Source organism: Myripristis murdjan, chromosome 9, assembly GCF_902150065.1.
Source record: "Myripristis murdjan chromosome 9, fMyrMur1.1, whole genome shotgun sequence".
NCBI lineage: Eukaryota > Metazoa > Chordata > Actinopteri > Holocentriformes > Holocentridae > Myripristis > Myripristis murdjan.
In genome coordinates this window covers 24,330,642-24,347,676 of record NC_043988.1, presented here as the reverse complement: position 1 = coordinate 24,347,676, position 17,035 = coordinate 24,330,642, and the positions used below count along the sequence as shown (strand labels likewise).

At 41.3% G+C, this 17,035-nt stretch overlaps 2 protein-coding genes across 5 annotated transcripts in view; one reads left to right on the top strand and one right to left on the bottom strand.

Moving 5' to 3' along the window:
• The window catches only part of dmxl1 (Dmx like 1), a 63,488-nt gene extending 58,603 nt beyond the window's left edge, over positions 1–4,885 (top strand). For all 4 annotated transcript variants that reach the window (XM_030060966.1, XM_030060967.1, XM_030060968.1 and 1 more), the window contains 3 exons: positions 7–59; positions 354–571; positions 2,536–4,885. In XM_030060966.1, the coding sequence (XP_029916826.1) occupies positions 7–59; positions 354–571; positions 2,536–2,772 (508 nt within the window). In that variant the 3' untranslated portion in view covers positions 2,773–4,885. The remainder of the gene's footprint in view (positions 1–6; positions 60–353; positions 572–2,535) is intronic.
• Positions 4,886–5,440: 555 nt separating this feature from the next.
• hsd17b4 (hydroxysteroid (17-beta) dehydrogenase 4) overlaps positions 5,441–17,035 on the bottom strand; it is a 37,100-nt gene continuing 25,505 nt past the window's right edge. Inside the window, exons 14-25 of the mRNA XM_030060970.1 lie at positions 16,852–16,975; positions 16,555–16,606; positions 15,975–16,046; positions 13,501–13,604; positions 13,330–13,395; positions 12,811–12,880; positions 9,853–9,959; positions 9,528–9,614; positions 9,306–9,392; positions 8,938–9,076; positions 8,486–8,613; positions 5,441–7,260 (exon numbers count right to left, since the gene is read on the bottom strand). Coding sequence (XP_029916830.1) covers positions 7,171–7,260; positions 8,486–8,613; positions 8,938–9,076; positions 9,306–9,392; positions 9,528–9,614; positions 9,853–9,959; positions 12,811–12,880; positions 13,330–13,395; positions 13,501–13,604; positions 15,975–16,046; positions 16,555–16,606; positions 16,852–16,975 — 1,126 coding nt within the window. The 3' untranslated portion in view covers positions 5,441–7,170. The remainder of the gene's footprint in view (positions 7,261–8,485; positions 8,614–8,937; positions 9,077–9,305; positions 9,393–9,527; positions 9,615–9,852; positions 9,960–12,810; positions 12,881–13,329; positions 13,396–13,500; positions 13,605–15,974; positions 16,047–16,554; positions 16,607–16,851; positions 16,976–17,035) is intronic.

Sequence of the window (17,035 nt, the reverse complement as noted above, 5' to 3'; positions counted from 1 at the left end):
TGGCAGGAATGTGTGTCTGTGGGACACTCTGGTGACCCCTATGAACAGCCTCGTACACGGTGAGGCACAGCTCGACCTCCAGAGAGAGGAAATGGGATTTGACTTGTGGCTTTCATTTTATTATCTTTTATGATAAATCAACTGATACATCGATAACATCTTAAATTTCCTGCTTTCACTTCTCTTCTCTGTCCTCCCTTTCTCTGTCCCTCATTCCCCTCCCCACTCCATCATCCCATCCCCTCTCATTTTCCCATCTCCTTCACCACTTCTCTACCTTTTCACCTTTCCACATTTTCTTCTTTGCCCTTGACCCTCTTCTGTCCATCCTCCTCCTCCTCCTCTCTCTTTAGCCTTCTGCTGCCACGAGTCAGGTGCTACTGTGCTCTCGCTGGCCCCCAGGCAGCAGCTGCTTATCACAGGCGGTAGGAAAGGCTGGATCAGTGTCCTGGAGCTTCCCCACAGGCACCAGCGCCAGAGCTTCCAGGCCCACGACTCGCCGGTCAAAGCCCTGGCCGTTGATCCTACAGAAGGCTGCTTCATCAGCGGCTCCGCTGAGGGCAACATAAAGGTATGTGGACTGATTCCCCACATTTGTTTTATATCCCTTTTTACATTAACCTAAAAATCCCCCCAACGTCTGTGACCTGAGCTCATTTAACACACACATTAGCCCGGCATTTTAGTCCATGATCTGAACCCATTTAAAGGGTTCAGTCAATTTCTGGCTTTAGCTCCTATATTCTACATTTTCAGTAGAAATTGGTACTGAAGTCCTTACCTCAGTTGGAAGACTGTGACACCGGTTAACCTGGAGGAGAAATATGTGCACAGGGCTTCTGTTTGTCACACACTTTTTTAGCAAGAGGTCCACCTGTTAAAACCTGCCTGCTTGGTGTATGAGTGATAGGATAGGTGCCTTTCAACCATGTCATTTTACATTCACAACTGAATTAACACAACAGAAGTCTAAGGACCCACAGCAGCAGGCACTGAGAGGTGAAACCTGATTTTCTTCAACACTGTAAATACAATGTGTTCATCCTTCCGTCACTTTTATGATATTTGGTGGAATTTCTGGAATACATGAATACTGGAGTTTTGAGAGGCGTAATCTGACAGTCGGCAAATTTGCTAAATTCTCAGATAAAGTCAGGGAATGTCAGAGGATTTTTACGAAGGGCTCAGAAAGGTAGCAGAATGTATTTTACAGCTTTTGTCACCCATTTATGGCGTTACTTGCTGGTTCTCCACTGTTTCCCCAACATTAAGTGGAAACCAGACTTCTTTAGCAAAAAAAAGAAACCTTAACAAACCAAGAGAGAGAAGAATGTCGAGGTCATGAAACACTACAGCTTCAGAGAGTGCAGGAATTTTAACTCAGAGCCAGACTGGGAACCCTCATTCAAAACACAAAAAAAAAATCAATTTAGAATATAAATACAGTTTCAGTCATTTTCTCCACGCAAAGTTGCTGTTCAGCTCCAGAGCAATGGATTACAAGGCGCTGGTACCCAGGTGTGAAGGTCTCTCTCTCCTCAACAGTCAGAGGGGCCATTGTGTTTATCCATTGAGACAGCAAGCACCATCAAATTCAATCGAAACTCATTTCACACTTGTGTTTTTCACCTGCTCTCCGAATAATAGTTTGATGCGAATGACGATGATTTAAGTGTTAGGAGGAAGTGGGGTTATATGGGAAATGGAACAGGCAAAGCATAATTTATTTACATTGAACTGAGAGGTGATGTATAACACTGTACAATGTCTTCACATACTGTAACACCCTCATGGAGACAGAGCTGAAAATCATCTATAGAACCGAGTTCCCTCTGTGTTTATAACTTGGATATATTCACACACATCGCACAGCCATCGCTCCACGAATGAAGCTCACAGCTGAATTTCAAGCAAATGTAGCGAGGACTGAGGCAGCAGACATCTGTTTGAAATTCAAGTGACTTGCATGTGAGATTTTCTCACAAAAACTTGTGAGAAAAGCTGTGTGAGAGTTTGGGTTGGAGGACTAAGAGAGAGAGGCAAATGCTTTTTTGGAGAGGAGAAAAAAACCTGCTGTAAAATGACCTGTGATTGCAACTGTGGCATTATTTGAAAGTAAATAACGTTTCTTCTCAGGATTCGGTGACAGGCATGCTATTACACTTGATGTTATTTGTTCTGAAGTCATCAATTGTGACTGATTACAAATTTAATGCAGGTATGCTGCAAATTTACAAGATATTGAACTGTGACAGGGCAGTCCAGTCAACTAGCACATATAGGCTTCAGTTTATGAAATAGGACACAGTTCCCAGCCTGCGACGATGAAGCAAACATTGCAAGCTGCTCAAAGCTGATGATGGCTCCCTGTGGATGTGCCTCCTGTGTTAGTAATTTCCTTTGTGTCTGTCAAGGGGAAAATAGTTTAACATGCTTGAATATTTTTGGGAAATAAACTCATCTTGTTAAAGTATATTCATTGCACAAATTGCCATCAAATAGTTGTTAATGTTAGATCTGTCCTGGACCCCGCAGGTTTGGAGCCTGGCCACCCAGTCTCTGCTCCACACCTTTCCAAATGAACACGCACGCCAGTCGCTGTTCAGGAACCTTGGCACGGGTGTCATGCAGATAGAGGTGGGACCAGCCAATCACATCTTCTCCTGTGGTGCAGATGGAACCATGAAGATGAGGATCCTCCCCGATCGCTACAGCGTTGTCGGCAACAACAACCATGGCAACCTCAAGAACGACGTCAAGTTCATCATATAGACGGGATGGAGCGCAGAAACCTGCGTCGTCCAGCTTATGTCCAAGTCATTCGACTGAATAATGTGAAGTGCATTGTATGATAGAGCAAGGTTGCCCGCAGTTTGATTACGTGAAGTTTATTTATTAGAACAAATGCCATCTAAGCTCATTTATTTTGGAGGAATGACGTCACGTAACAGAGCAATGATGCCCGAAAGCTTTCACAAAGGCAAAATGGGTAGAATGTACATACAATTTAGTAGTAAGGCCTACTTAGTGAGACGTGCATCACCTGATGAGCAGGGCCTGAGACTCGACAGCGCTGTGGTGTGATGTTACTAACCCACAGCGTCGGCACTGCCTGTAACCAAGGCAGCACAGCCAAGCACATGCACACGGGAACCTCTGTGAGTGTCTAAACCACAGACGTAGTCAAAGTGGACACAGGGTACGGACCAAGGGCATGTTCAAGTCAGAACAAACTGTTTGAAAACAGACAGCAGCAGAATTTGGGGATTTATCGAGAATGAACTGCCATCTCGCTCTGCGCAGGGCCGGAGGAGACTGCTGTTTTTTTTGTTTTTTTTTTTCTTTGCACAGGAGACTGCAGAAGGAGTAGAGGAGACTGAAAGCTGAGAAAAAACTAGCACCATAACATTATTCTGACACAGTATCACCTTATCCTTAGTGTATGTTAGTAAGGCAATCATAATCGCGGGATTCTGTTCTCTAGAATGGGATTCTGTGGAAGCTCTTCTGGGATCTGCTGGAACGTTCGAGTGATCATTTACGCGGTACAAATAGAGTATTGACTCGAGTGTACAGACAGACTGAGACGTGTGTGTACAGTGTGTCTCGGGACGCTAAGTGTCCCCACAGGGGTTCGTATGTCACCATAAGGCTGTACAACACTGTCGTCCCTGTTTTGCACAGTGCAGTAAGGCGAGTTGACATCGTACAAAGCACATCATATCCAGTCACAAGGGTTTCTCATGGAATCCGGTGCTCCATATAAATTCATTAACTTGTAAATGAATGACTCGACCAACTCATTTGGAAAACCAAGGGCCGGGTGTTGCTCTTAATGCATGAAACTCAACCACAAGTCAGGAGTCACAGTACGTAAATTCCATATCGCGGTTGACTTTTCATGCCGAAACATTTACATTTATTATTTTGGGCATTTAGCTGATGCTCCTATCCAGCATGAGTTCAGAACAACAGAAGAAACATAAAACCTTGTTTGTGATTTCTTTCTTTTTTTTTCTTTTTTTTTTTAATGAAGGTAAAAAATAATCACATTTTTAAGTCAATTTTAGTCAAATTAGACCAAATTTGTCATTTGCATTTACAGCTTCAGCTTTATGAGACACTCCTGTGCCTCTTTCTAATTTACAAGAACTGCCCGAATGCAACATTTTGCTCTCTGTATTTGCACATAAATTAAGCAAAATTATATGTAGTGCACTGCACATAACTGCAAGGCTACATATCACGAGCACACCAGGCCTTTGTAATAAGTAATATACAGTACAATGTTTGTTGTTATGGTCTTGGCCTAGATTTAACCAGTGTTATAATTATTAAGTGTCCTTAATCTCTAAAACTACTTCTGCCATAATGGCACAGTACTAGTACTGTTGGTTCTAATAACGATGATGATGATGATTATTGTTGAAATTAAGTTGCACAGAGTAGCTTTAATTTAACAAAGCCCCTGTTGAAATGGGACACCATGAATAATACTTATTTCTGTCTGCATTTCTTTCAGATGTTTAGTGTTGAGCTTAAGAACATGTAGCATAATCAAACCTTTGCTGTTGACTTTGGGAACGGGTGGGAGAGGGTGTCATACAAATTTTAATGGAGATTATGTTTTGATGTGGAAATGGTGTTTTATTCCAACAACAATGCACTTCTTTTTCCTTGACTCCACATTTTCCACTGGACCATGATTAAGAACTGCCTTGAAAACAACATATATTTTTTTTTTAAGTTGCCTTGTTACTAATTAATTTTATTTAGCAGACTAGTTTGAGCTGGTTTGCTAGTGTTATTTTGTGGCTTTGGCAGATAGTAATAATAACCCTTACTGCATTTATGTTTTCCAGTAATAAAAAAAAAAAAAAAAAAATCTTTATATCCTCCAAATGCAGTACATGGCTTTCAGGACATGCTTGGAAATGTAGTCTAGGTATATTAAGATGCGTCTTCCATATAATAAAGGAAGGGGTTTATGCAAAGTCATACTGTCACATAGCCATTCTGTCTGAAGGATTATAATCCATATAGCTAACAACCCATAGAATCATGACGTGCTGCTGTAGGAGACAAATGTACATTTGCTTTCATTTCAGGGAGGACAAACTGAGGAATAACTTTCAGATGAAGCAGTTTTATTGTATTTGTGTATATACATAGATCCATTAATTAGGCCTCTCACAATAATTCTGCATAACCGTGAAGATTAATAACTAGTAGAACATTTACAGTGGGTAAAGACAAACTCCACTTTATGAAGAATATAATTTTGTACAAATACCAGGTATATTTATGAATTGTGTTCATATTTAGGAATATATGCTTGTTGATTTCATCATGAGGCAGATGTAAGCTTTTTCTTTTCTCTGTCATGGGGTTGCCTTTTTATTTTATCTTTTTTTTTTTTTTTCGTGTGTGTGCGCGCGTGTGTGTAATTTCATGTGGGCCAGAACAACCCCAAGCACAATGTGATTGATTTTTTTTCCCCCATAAGTCAAACTGGTTGGAAAACGATATGGTGTACTCTGATAGTACTTGGAAAATAAAATATTTTAGCAAAGCCAGTGTTTTTTTCCCGCAGGGATTGCTCGTTTCCCTCGACTCCCCTCTCAAGCGATTGGATTTAACAGCTACAGACTACATCAGTGCATCAGGGTGTTGAGCTATTGCACAAGTGGATAGACAAACATTGGATTAATCAGCTCAAAAGTATAATAGCATCACATTCTAATCTGACCATGCGCTTTCTCTTGCTCTACAATCTTGCAAATGTGAATTTGATCAGATCATTCTAATTTTATAATGAATATATTGTACAAATCATATTGTATTATAGGCTATACATAAAATGTACGGATGTAATAAAAAATGAACTTAAATATGCTAGCACGTTGTCTTTGTGTAATTTTGACAGTAGAGGCGGCTGGATTATTGTCCTTCACATCAAGGTGTTTTGATTCGACAGAGTGAACGATGCAAAGTAAAGGATAGAAAAGACGGTGTTACTTTTCCTGCAGAGGCACTTCAAAAAGAGTGTGTCACAGATGGGAGACACTCTTTACCATGGCAACAGAGTCAGCAGAGCAACTCCACACTGAGTCAGATTTATTAAAAATAATGAGTTCAAGAGAAGCATGTTTCCACATTATTGCCCTACCAACATGTTGAGCTTCACATAGCTTGTTGTGGACTTTCCCCTCTCAGCTCTCGCCCGGCGTGTAAAGACAGACAGGAAACGCCGGTGACGCTCCAGCAAGCATTCCTAACTTTTTAATAACCAGCTTTATTGAGACAGAAGCATTAGAAGTGCATTAACATCCCTCTAATTTTTTACATTTATAGGTTTATAATTAATAAACTGTACAATACAATTTATAATCAGATATAAAGTTTCTGTTAAAAAAAAAAAAAAAAAAGATTGTTACGATTACAGTATCGGGTACAAATCAAACCGTCTTTTTGCATTCATGGACTCCAGTTTGTCCGTCATCATCATGAAGTCGTGGACGTCTGAATTAGAGGCCGTCAGATTAGCAACCAGTCGGTTATTTTCACCCAACGTGTCAAATCAAGTGACGTTACAGTTCACTGTAATGCTCGGATTTATTTCTCTTAAAACCTTCCAACATGTGTGCCTGTCAATTTCAATGCCAGATACAGAAGAAAAATGCAATATTGGTTGGTGCAATAATCAAACTTGAAATCTGTTAATCTGTCAGGGTCGGGTGCCGACTTCTGTTATTTGGATTTTTGGTGTTAACTGCACGTTTAGGCAGAAAAACTGAAAATAAGGACCAAACTAAGCTGAAATGACAGCAAATTATTGCTTCCCTGTTAGTGTCCAGATGCCTTAGCTCTACCTCAGTAATCGGCCACTGATTCCTCCCTCTGCTTTCCAAATCACACTTGCATTTGATCAAGTAAAAGAAACGTCACATCAGGAAGCATCTTTGTACGTTTGGTCACCACGGTGAAAGTTAACCCACTTTATGAGGCCGGTCCACACAAGTCTATCAGGTCATTTATTATGCCGTTCCACTGAGAGGCAAAGAGAACACGCATGAAACAAGTCAAGGAAAGGCGGAAGAGTATCAAAGCCGCTCTCTGATTGGTAGTTTGGTTAGTTCCTGAAGTCTACGGATTGGCTGGTTGCGGAGCTCACAGCTTGGCGTAGTCTTTCAGGATGACCTCCAGCTTTTGACTCATCATGATGTTCCCTCTAACCTTCAGTTTGCCAGCAAAGAATGCCTAGAAGGAGAACAAAGACAGTGTTACAAAGACGAGCAGAAATCCACCCCCCAGTTTGCAAGCTGGTTGTCTACTCTTCATTTTCAGTTAGATGGTAAAATAAGGCCAAGGTGCCTCAGGCTAACATCACATTACACAACTAAAAAAGCAACAAGCCAGGCCTTGGGTTAGAGAAATATCTGACCACTGTTCTGCTGCCGCGTTGGCAGCAGAACACTCAGAGAACATTCATATTCATAAGAGATAGACTTGGAAATCAAGCAAGTTGCAGCAGCAGACTGTTTACTGGGTAAACTGAACTACTCAAGATATGCCAGTACTTTCTTAGACGAGAATCAATCATGGGATTGTGGTTATTGTGACCTTAGATGCCCGTTATTAGTACACTTTTCAACTCCAGCAACTAATCTTTCTCCAGCTGCTCCGTTTTGAGGCTTTCATCGGCATTCAAAGTGTGCTGGAGAAACTGAAAAAGACCCAGCCTGGGGGATCCGCTGCTCTGCAGCCTTGTGATGCTCTTTGGAGAGTGCACAGTGCATGATCAATATCATGCACTCTGGGAGGCACATCAAGAACAGTGGGAAGCATATAAATTCTGTACACAGTGATGGCCGCTTCCTGTGACAGACGGGAGGCTGAAGACATAACAAGCAGTGACGATTGATTATCAGAGCTGAGGGCTTTCTGATCTGGGTTTGAGAGATCATTGCCTTCCATTTTTTTATGTGACATGACAAGACCAAGTGGGAAATCATTAGAGAATGAGGCGCTCTTAAAAGGCACCCTCTCTAATTAACATATACTAGAAAAAATGTCTGACAGTTTCAAAGTAGGAAAAGATGTAAAACATCTCACTTTCAAGACAGTTTAGCCTCTTATTTTGGAAGCTTGTTTTAGAGCTCAAGCAGGTGAAGTGTGTGTGTGTGTGTGAACCCTTCCCAGGTGCTTCTGCTGCAACGCTCCCTTTGTGAGCATACACACTCCTTGGTTCAAAATAAAAAACCGACATCAATCATGACTGGGAGGTAACTGCGCTGTACCTGGAGAATAAATCTGCCTTTCGCATGGATACACATGAACAATTTCAGCTTTATTCAAAATGCAGAAAACCCACTTTGAGGTGGTTCGCTACGACAGTGACAGGAATTGCCCTTTTGTGAGACGAGCCGTATCAATAAAGGTCGGCTGATTGAGAGTGGAGCAGGTCTGACGACTTGCTCGTTACCTTCTGAGGGTTGAGTTTTCCCTGCACCACCTCCATGAAGTCCTCGTCTGACACTGTGAAGGTCACATCCGCCTTCCCGCTGTAAGGGCCTTTATGTAAGGAGCCGGTCCCGCTCTTCAGATCAATGGCTGGTGAGAGAGGGAGGGAGGGAGGGAGGAAAAAGGGACGACAGAGCGAGAAGGCTGAATAAAACATAAGCACCTTGGAGAGCTTGGCTTCCCTGCGCCGGCTCTCCCCATTTGGCTTCAAGAAATTCACTTTTGTTTAGGATTCTTGTGCCGTCATAAGCATTCACCATGGTCTGTCCTTCCCGCTAAAGCTCATTTGACAGACTGACAAGAAAAATGTCAATCGAGGTCAAATCTGTTTGTAATTTCTGTGGATATTTAATTTCTAGACTCACTGAAAGGTGCTTTACAAACTAGTGAACTGTCGGCGCTGACTGGACTTACTCCACTGAGCAGCGGTCTTGCCATTTTTGGTGATCTCCCAGCCAAACACAGCGTTGACCTTCTTGACCAGCTCCGACCCCAAATCTTTAATACGACGACCAATCTCTGCAAACACCAGCTCGCTCTGAAGGCCACCTCCCTGCACACAGGCAGAAAGAAATACACTTCATAAAATTCATCAAAATCTACCTTTAAATCATCTTTTTACTGAAAGAAAAAAATAATAATTTGGCCTTTGATTCTAACGTTAAGGGCCATGAACAAAGCTGAAGAGGGGTGGAAATTGAAGGAGGGAAGAAACAGCAGTGAGAATAGACGGAGAGTAAGACGGATGGATCAAAGAATGAGGCTTTTTCGGAGCGGCGTACTTGGGTAAGGTTTTCTGGCGAAGCCTCGGCTGCTCCATGTAAATCCACGTAGGCCCCAGAAAGCACCACAGCATCTGTCTCCTTGACCTGGATGAGGGAGCAGAGCGCCGATCAGGACACACGCACGTCAGAGTCCGATTCATTAGTTATCGTAAGTCATATGGTGATGCTAAAGACAGCGCTTTAGGACCAAAGGTGTTAGCCAAGTGTACTGCTACTGACTTTGCACTGGATGTGAATCCTGTTGCCTTCCTTCCACATCTCGGTCTGCAGCGACTGGCCTGGCAGCACCGGCTTCACAAAGCGGACCTGACGCAGACACAAGTGTTAGAGTGGCTGACAGCGTAAAGTAAAGGTAATCACTACATAAAAATAATCTCCAACATTCGCTGGGCGTGATTAACACAAGCGTCTAGGCCACTGTGGAAACTCCTGTACCGTCACGGTGCGAGTGAATATTAACTGCACAGAGTTGAGGCACAAAATACACGCTTGGATAAATGTGAAGAAAACGTGTGCGGGGATTTAAAGGCTCGTGTTTCCTGACCTTGATGGCCTTGAACCTGGAGGGGTCGTTGTTGGCGTACTGCTTCAGGACGTGTCGGGCGGCGAAGCCAAACGAGCACAAGCCGTGGAGGATGGGAGCCTTGAAACCTGAGCAAACACAAAGGTTTGTTATCTTTGAAGCTGTGTTCATAAGACGTCATAAGCACGACACGGCAGCTGTCAGTTATGTCACTTTTCTTGCCAAGTTGATATTTGTCTTTTGTCAGAACAGCTTCACATTAGTCACAACAATGTGTCAGAGATACACCTGATATGACTTATATTTGTTAATGTTCACGACAGCTACCGTCTCATAATTATGACAGCGTTATGGTGGATTTCAGTTCACATTTAGTGTCTTACTCACTCCGTTCTGTATGTCTGTGTAGCTGTTATGCTTTATCTGTTGTTTTATTTTTGTTTTATGTTTTGTTTTGCAATGTGACTTGGTTTTCTATGTGCTGCCGAACAGAAACCTGCAGTTTTTACAGTTTTTAACTGAGTGAGGCCACTTAGACAAGGTAACTTGGTGTAACTTTTAATCCTTTCCCTGTATAATAACAATTTTATTAAAATGAATATGTCGGTCTTATGAACACGACTGAACACAAAAGAGTTCAATTTGATGCTGATACACAGTGCCTCCAAGAAAAACCAATCACTGCTCCAAATCTTTGATCCCCTCTGCTGTTAAACTACTTCACAAACATTTCAGCAGTTTCAAGTGTCTTTTTACTATTTAATGTGTCACTAAACTTCGGGACATGTCACTGATTTTTTGTCTGATGCGGTGATGTGAGCTGCAACAACGTGGCCTTGCAGGGATACATAAAGTTGTCTGAATCTGAACAACTTCAAAAAAGTGTTACCACATGTTTTATTTGAAGATCAAAAACTGGTCTAGCTAAATTGCTGGATGAAGGTTTTCTGACTGCATGCGGAAAAGTATACAAAACACTTGGTCCATCACTCTGTGCAGAGCTGAAGGCGAACACATCCGCCTTTGCTTTAGACGCATGACGATTCAGAGGTGAGCCACAAGAGCACGGAGTCTGCTGTCAAAATCTATCAGTTTCATGTTTGTCTATTATATGAAGATTTGTCAAGGGTGCTTTGTAGAAAATTACTTTGATCTCTGCTAATTCCACTTTATTAAAGAGTAGATGAAAAGAAAAATGCCCTTTTAACCCTTTTTTTTTTATCTTATCTGTGGAAATACTGTGCATCTACTTAATGATATATGCCTAACATCTTTTTTTTTAAATCTTATACCAAAATACAGTCATTTTTTTCTTGTGGTACAAAACCTACAAAGGTTGTCATGTGCTCATGTCGGCATGAACCAACCAATTTCAATCAGTAATGTCATGACATCCAGCCGTCGATACATCTTCTACTTTAAGCAGCACAGAGTTATGATTCACGCCCACTTTACAACGTTTTCACCTGATTGATTCACCTGATTTTACCTGACTGGAAACACTGGACTCCAGAGAAAGTGGGCTGGACGATCCGATGCACAATATTCCCAGTTGTCTGATCGGTGCACGTACAGTGTAGGAGACCAACAGGCCATTTCAGTGGCGGCCTTTTTATGGCTCACTGGACTCGATATAACGGAGCTTTAATTTCATAGCTGTTCCCATCAGTTCTATGCTATGTTGTGGTATGTTTATTTTTCTTCTTTGTTTATTCATGCACTTTTTGTTTTCAGCTTTAAATCTACCAGTTTGCTCAATTTTACAACTAGTGGCTCACTGCCTATACAATGTACTGATTCTAGTAAGGAACTTGATAGGATTTTAGCAAACCCACCGCTCCAAAAGAACAATTTATGCTTTTATTTTTAAGGCCCAACAGCCTAACTGTTGAATATTATTCTAACTAAGTCAGAGTGCTGATACAAGTTGTGCAACAGCGTGTTTGCCTCAACAGAAGGTACTTAGAGAGCACATAAACTGCTAAACTGACTGCTTAATAGGTAAATACTGATGTACAAAATGAAAAATTCGACTTATGTTATTTAAATGATGGTTAGCAACCACTTTGTGCAAATACTGCTCTATAACCATATTTTTTGGTGTCAGACTAACACCTTTGTGATTATTTATTTCTTACTAATTAATAATTAGGGTAAAATTAAAGATTCAGTTAATATTTCAGTTGATTTTTATGTTTTAAGACGTTTGACGGTATTTTGTAAAATGACTACAAAGCAGTGCCCTTTGTGGTTTACAAAACAGCGACTAGGGTTTTCAGATTAAAGTAGCACCTAACAACGCCTGCTGGCTGTCACTAATCACTGTGAGCCGCCGCATTGTGTTTCCAAATCCCCACCACTTCCCTCGGTGTCAGGAGGTTATTCAGCGTCAGAGGCACATCGAGGACTTTCTTGACTGATGTCAGTTTGACTGGCAAGCTAAAGATGACCTGTCTCACCACAGAGGCTCACAGGTATCAGCGCTGTCACAGGGAACATTTCAGTCCCGCTCGCCAGACACAGGAAAGCGTTTTCTGAAGTGTTTTGTCGCTTAGAGAGGGTAGAGGCCCCGGTAATTCACAGTTCAAAGCCTTTTGGACTTTTCACACTGCAGTGCTTCACTATTCTCACAACGGCAACATACACTTTACCAGCACACTTCAAATGGGATGATAATACTCTCAACTTGCTTTTGCCTGGAGTCTTTAGGAGTTGCTGGAATTGAAATCGAACTACTTGAACCTAACTGAACTGAACTGTGATTAACTTCTCAAACAGGTAAAAGGTAGAGCACGTTTTATGCGGGACAACAAACAGCACATATCCACATGTAAAGCAGCTTCTGTTCTGACTGAGCTGAAACAGGGAGCAATCCCAGCCGGGAACAAACATAAGAAATGTTTGAAGAGAGAAGACATGCTGGCTGGGGATTGCGCCACTCAAGGCGGATGTTACACCAGCTTTACAGTGCACCCTCACCTCCCATGGCAGCAAAACTGGGGTCTATATGAAGAGGGTTCCAGTCCCCGCTCAAACGGTACAAGGCCGCCTGTAACCACAGGGGAAAGAGACACTGTTTAGATCTATATCTAATTCATAAAGCCATGAACTTTTCATGCACAGATGTGGGATAAAATTAAACTATCATGAAGGCCATAGATGAGATACCTAAAATAAGACTGTCTTTGAAGTGATACAGTTGCAGTCATTTAAATTGCTCAAGGGACTTTGCATTTTTTTTTTTTTTTTTTTTTTTAAATTTTTGCAGCATCATAAGGCGCCTCAGTGTTCTTGGTGAAACAGCAAGAAAACCTTTTTCACCAGTCCTGCAACACGCTGATTTGTAGCACCATCTGCCACACAGGGCTGCACCCGTTTTATTAGACGGAAACTTTATGAGCATTGGAGCGGCACTTGGAAGCAAAAATATATCCCATTTTCATCTTCAAATTATCAATGCATCAGATTTATTTTCAAACACGATCCACAGGCACTCACTTGGTCTCTGGTGGTAGAATCAGTCACCACAGCATCTGGTGCCCTGTTAGGGGGAGGCACAAGGGCCTGGCAGAGGGAAAAAAACAATTAAAATTGAGGCAAAGTCTACACATATTCTTTCTAATGCATTTTGTTGGTTTTAGTAAAGCAATTAAAATCTGGCTTAAATACCTTGGCTCTGTCAGAGGTCCTCTTCCCTCCGAAGCCGCCAGCCCCGACCACAAACACCGACCACTGATTGTAGCACACCAGCTCGTCACCACTGTAGGTGTTCACTGTAGACCAGCACAATGTCATATCCATTTATCATTCAATCAAATTCAGAGAAACTATCACTGTGTTGGCACTGGCAAAGTAAAGGTTGAGGTACACCTGGGATTACTGCAATGACCTTGTATAATGAGAAATATCACTTAGGGGTATTTCGTAATTGCATTGTCAAATGTATGTTGACATGTATGTACGTATGTTGTTCCATTATCCAGCTTGTACAAGGAATTTGAAGTTGCATGACTTGTTGGCTGAGCTCTATAATTAATAATAATAATAATTCTAATAATTCCAGTGTTCTCACCTAGTGGCAATTTATTTACAATCGTTTGTGGGGAAAGTGGCAGAAATGTGCCAGTTATGATTGATGTTCATTTGTTTAGTTATTTAGTTTAAAGCTCCCCTTGAATTGACCGCTTCAGCCAGCACGCTTCAAACAGCGCAACGTTTACTCTGAAGGCGAGCTCGACTTCCCTGTTCAGTTTGCCTTTTACATATTTGATCATGGAACAAGCTGATGCTATGGCGTGTTGAAATGCATTGCATGTCTTCATTCAGTGCGACAGTGACACAGGCAAAGCGTCAACAGCGTTTAGGCGGCATCAACTATGGAAGAAGGAGCTCACACGTGTCAACACAGCGGATGAATCGTGTTTTATCCACAGACCAAAGACATAAGAAGACAACTTTTAATTCCACACGTCCAAAAACATCTAACTAAGATATGTAATATGATTTGGTCTAATGTTTCAGTGGATTTCAGAAGGTAGGTATTTGCTTAGGCACAGTTACCCAAATTATTTTAACTGTCAGCACTGTGGAAATTTGACTAAACTCTCCTTCTGGGTGTCAACACACTGTTTTAAAACCAATGTGCACACCCACAGACATGCTTTTTTTTTTTTTTTTCTCAGTTCAATTCAGTGCTGATTCACTCCATAGTAAAGAGACTCCAATAAAGTTCAATATGACCTGCGCTAAGGAGAAATATGTTCATCTCTTATTTATTTTTCTGCATGATGTACAATACCGTGCAGCCAGACGTTTCGGCTTCAGCCGTCGTCAGTAGCTGCACGCCAAATGTTTCTGTCTCAGGAGGGGCCTGAGACAGAAAGAGGCTCTGGGCCCGTGTCATATTGAACTTTACCGTCAACATTTTCTTCTTCCTGGTGTTCAGGTGTTCAATGATGTTACTTACAACCAGGTTTTAATTACCTCTCTTACTGGCCGACAGTGACTCATGGACTGTCAGACAAACAAGCAACCCACTCCTTGCAAAAAAAGCTAAAATTTCTGTGCGTACATTGTTGCTTGGTGAAGTTCTAACACTGTTTATTTATTCCCAAAAGACACAAATATTGGCATGCAGTGGATGACACAATTACAGGCAAGGGTTTGCTCTCATTCCTACAAGCTTTGCACCGTCAAACCATCAAAAATGAAAACAAAACGATGCTCCTTGTGTTACAAATCAATATCAAGCTTTTCCTGAGTGAGTTTCAGTCAACACACTGGATTTTTAATCTGTTCACTGCGTGTAGTGTGGAAGTATCTTATTCTTCCAACACAAAAAAAATGAATGAAAGAAATCACCAATATAGATACTGACTCAGGGGAAACAAAAAAAAAAAATGTACTGATTTAATGTGCCGTGGCCTCGGCTAGTTTCAGCCGAGCAATTACTTTGAACGATATGCAACATAAGTGCCAACTGTCATGAAACATCACCATAACCGTAAACACATCAAAAAGAGCATCCGCTTGAGCAACATTTTCTCATTATAGCACATTTATAGCAAAATTAGAGTGCAGGGAGACAGACATTTGGAGGCTGGCTGTGAAAAGACAATTAGCAGCTGTCAGAGGGAATCAATCCCATACAAGTCTCTGCTTACTGGTTGGTTGATTTCATTAGGTCAGCCCAAACTATAAACAGGCATTAAAGATAAACATGGCTGCCTCTGTGGGACAGCATTACTTTGTCGTACTGTATTGCCCAGAAATAACTTTGCTTTCAGCTTAGGACGATAACAGAAACTGACTGGTTTAGAGTATATCCAGAAATTACATAAAATTCCCCTCTGTGAAACCTCTGGGAACTTAAGGTCCCATGTTTTTTTTTCTTTTTTTTTTTGTTCTAAGTCTGTTTAATTATAGATCAGAGTAGTTCTAATACCATCCTTCTCTATGGAAATGTCAAAGCGAAATGTGAACCATTCTGAGTCCCTGCAGACACACATTGTAAATTAACTTTCATTAATTCAGCCTAAGAGGCAACTTTCAGGAAAGCACCCATTAAAATGACAAAAACAAATGGACATGGCATTAATACACCACATAATGGAGGCTATATGTTTAATGGAAATAAAACTCACCATCCAGCAGGATGACTGCCCCAGATCCTTTATCCAACACATCTGCTACGGTGGCCTGAGAGGTCAGAGTACCTGCAAATGCATTTGATCATGTTTTAACTACACACTGTATCATACTGTGATCAAGTCCTTTAAGTGCTTTATATTGCAGAATTGGGTTTGCACCTGCATGACGCATTATATATGCATTATGTTCTTCAGTGCTAATATGCTATTTTAGAACATATATATGTATTTATATAAAACAAGATATCCATACAATATTATGGTTCAATACAATCTTTATGGTTTCAAAATAAAGTGGCTGTAAATCAGAGCTCCCATGTTGTGTGTTTATAAATATGGTTTCTGAAATGCCTGAGACAAGTCCTCAGATTCTAAATCACACATTAAACTCAGAGGGAAGTGAGATGACTTGTCTTTCACCTCCAGCAAAAAAAAAAAAAAAAAAAAAAAAAAAAACAGCTTTGAATAATTCTGAACCAACATCGCTGAGGCTCTTGTCAGGTATACATTGTGGAACCTGAAATAATTTGCGCTTGTTTTCTTGTGTGTGCTGCAACTGCAAAGGAGGACATACCTGAGGTGGGTAGAGGTTTGTAAAGCTCCAAATACTGCTCTCCGTGCAATACCTTGTATAAAAAAAAAAAAAGGCAGTGTGATATATTATCATGTCCCCATAGTGTCTTAAAGCCTCACTGGAGTGAATAATGTGTTTATTCCTCTATTTACCGTATAATCAGGACTCTGTAACACAAACCATATGGATACAAGTACAGGCAAATTCACATACACACACACAAATGTAAAAACACATGTGGCCACAGGTGACTGCACATATGAAATTCAACATTTATGTTTTCTAACAGAGACCCACCCGCGTGAAATCTATGTTAAGTCCAGGGACGGAGGCCAGGCCGCCATCCATCATGGCCGCCTGGGATGGAATTACCCCAAAGGTGGGTAAGCAGCTGAAGTCCTCGTGGCCTTCATACAGGAACCTGCGTGAAAATGTCAGGGTTATGGGACCTTGAAAATCACATTTTCATCGCATTTTGCAA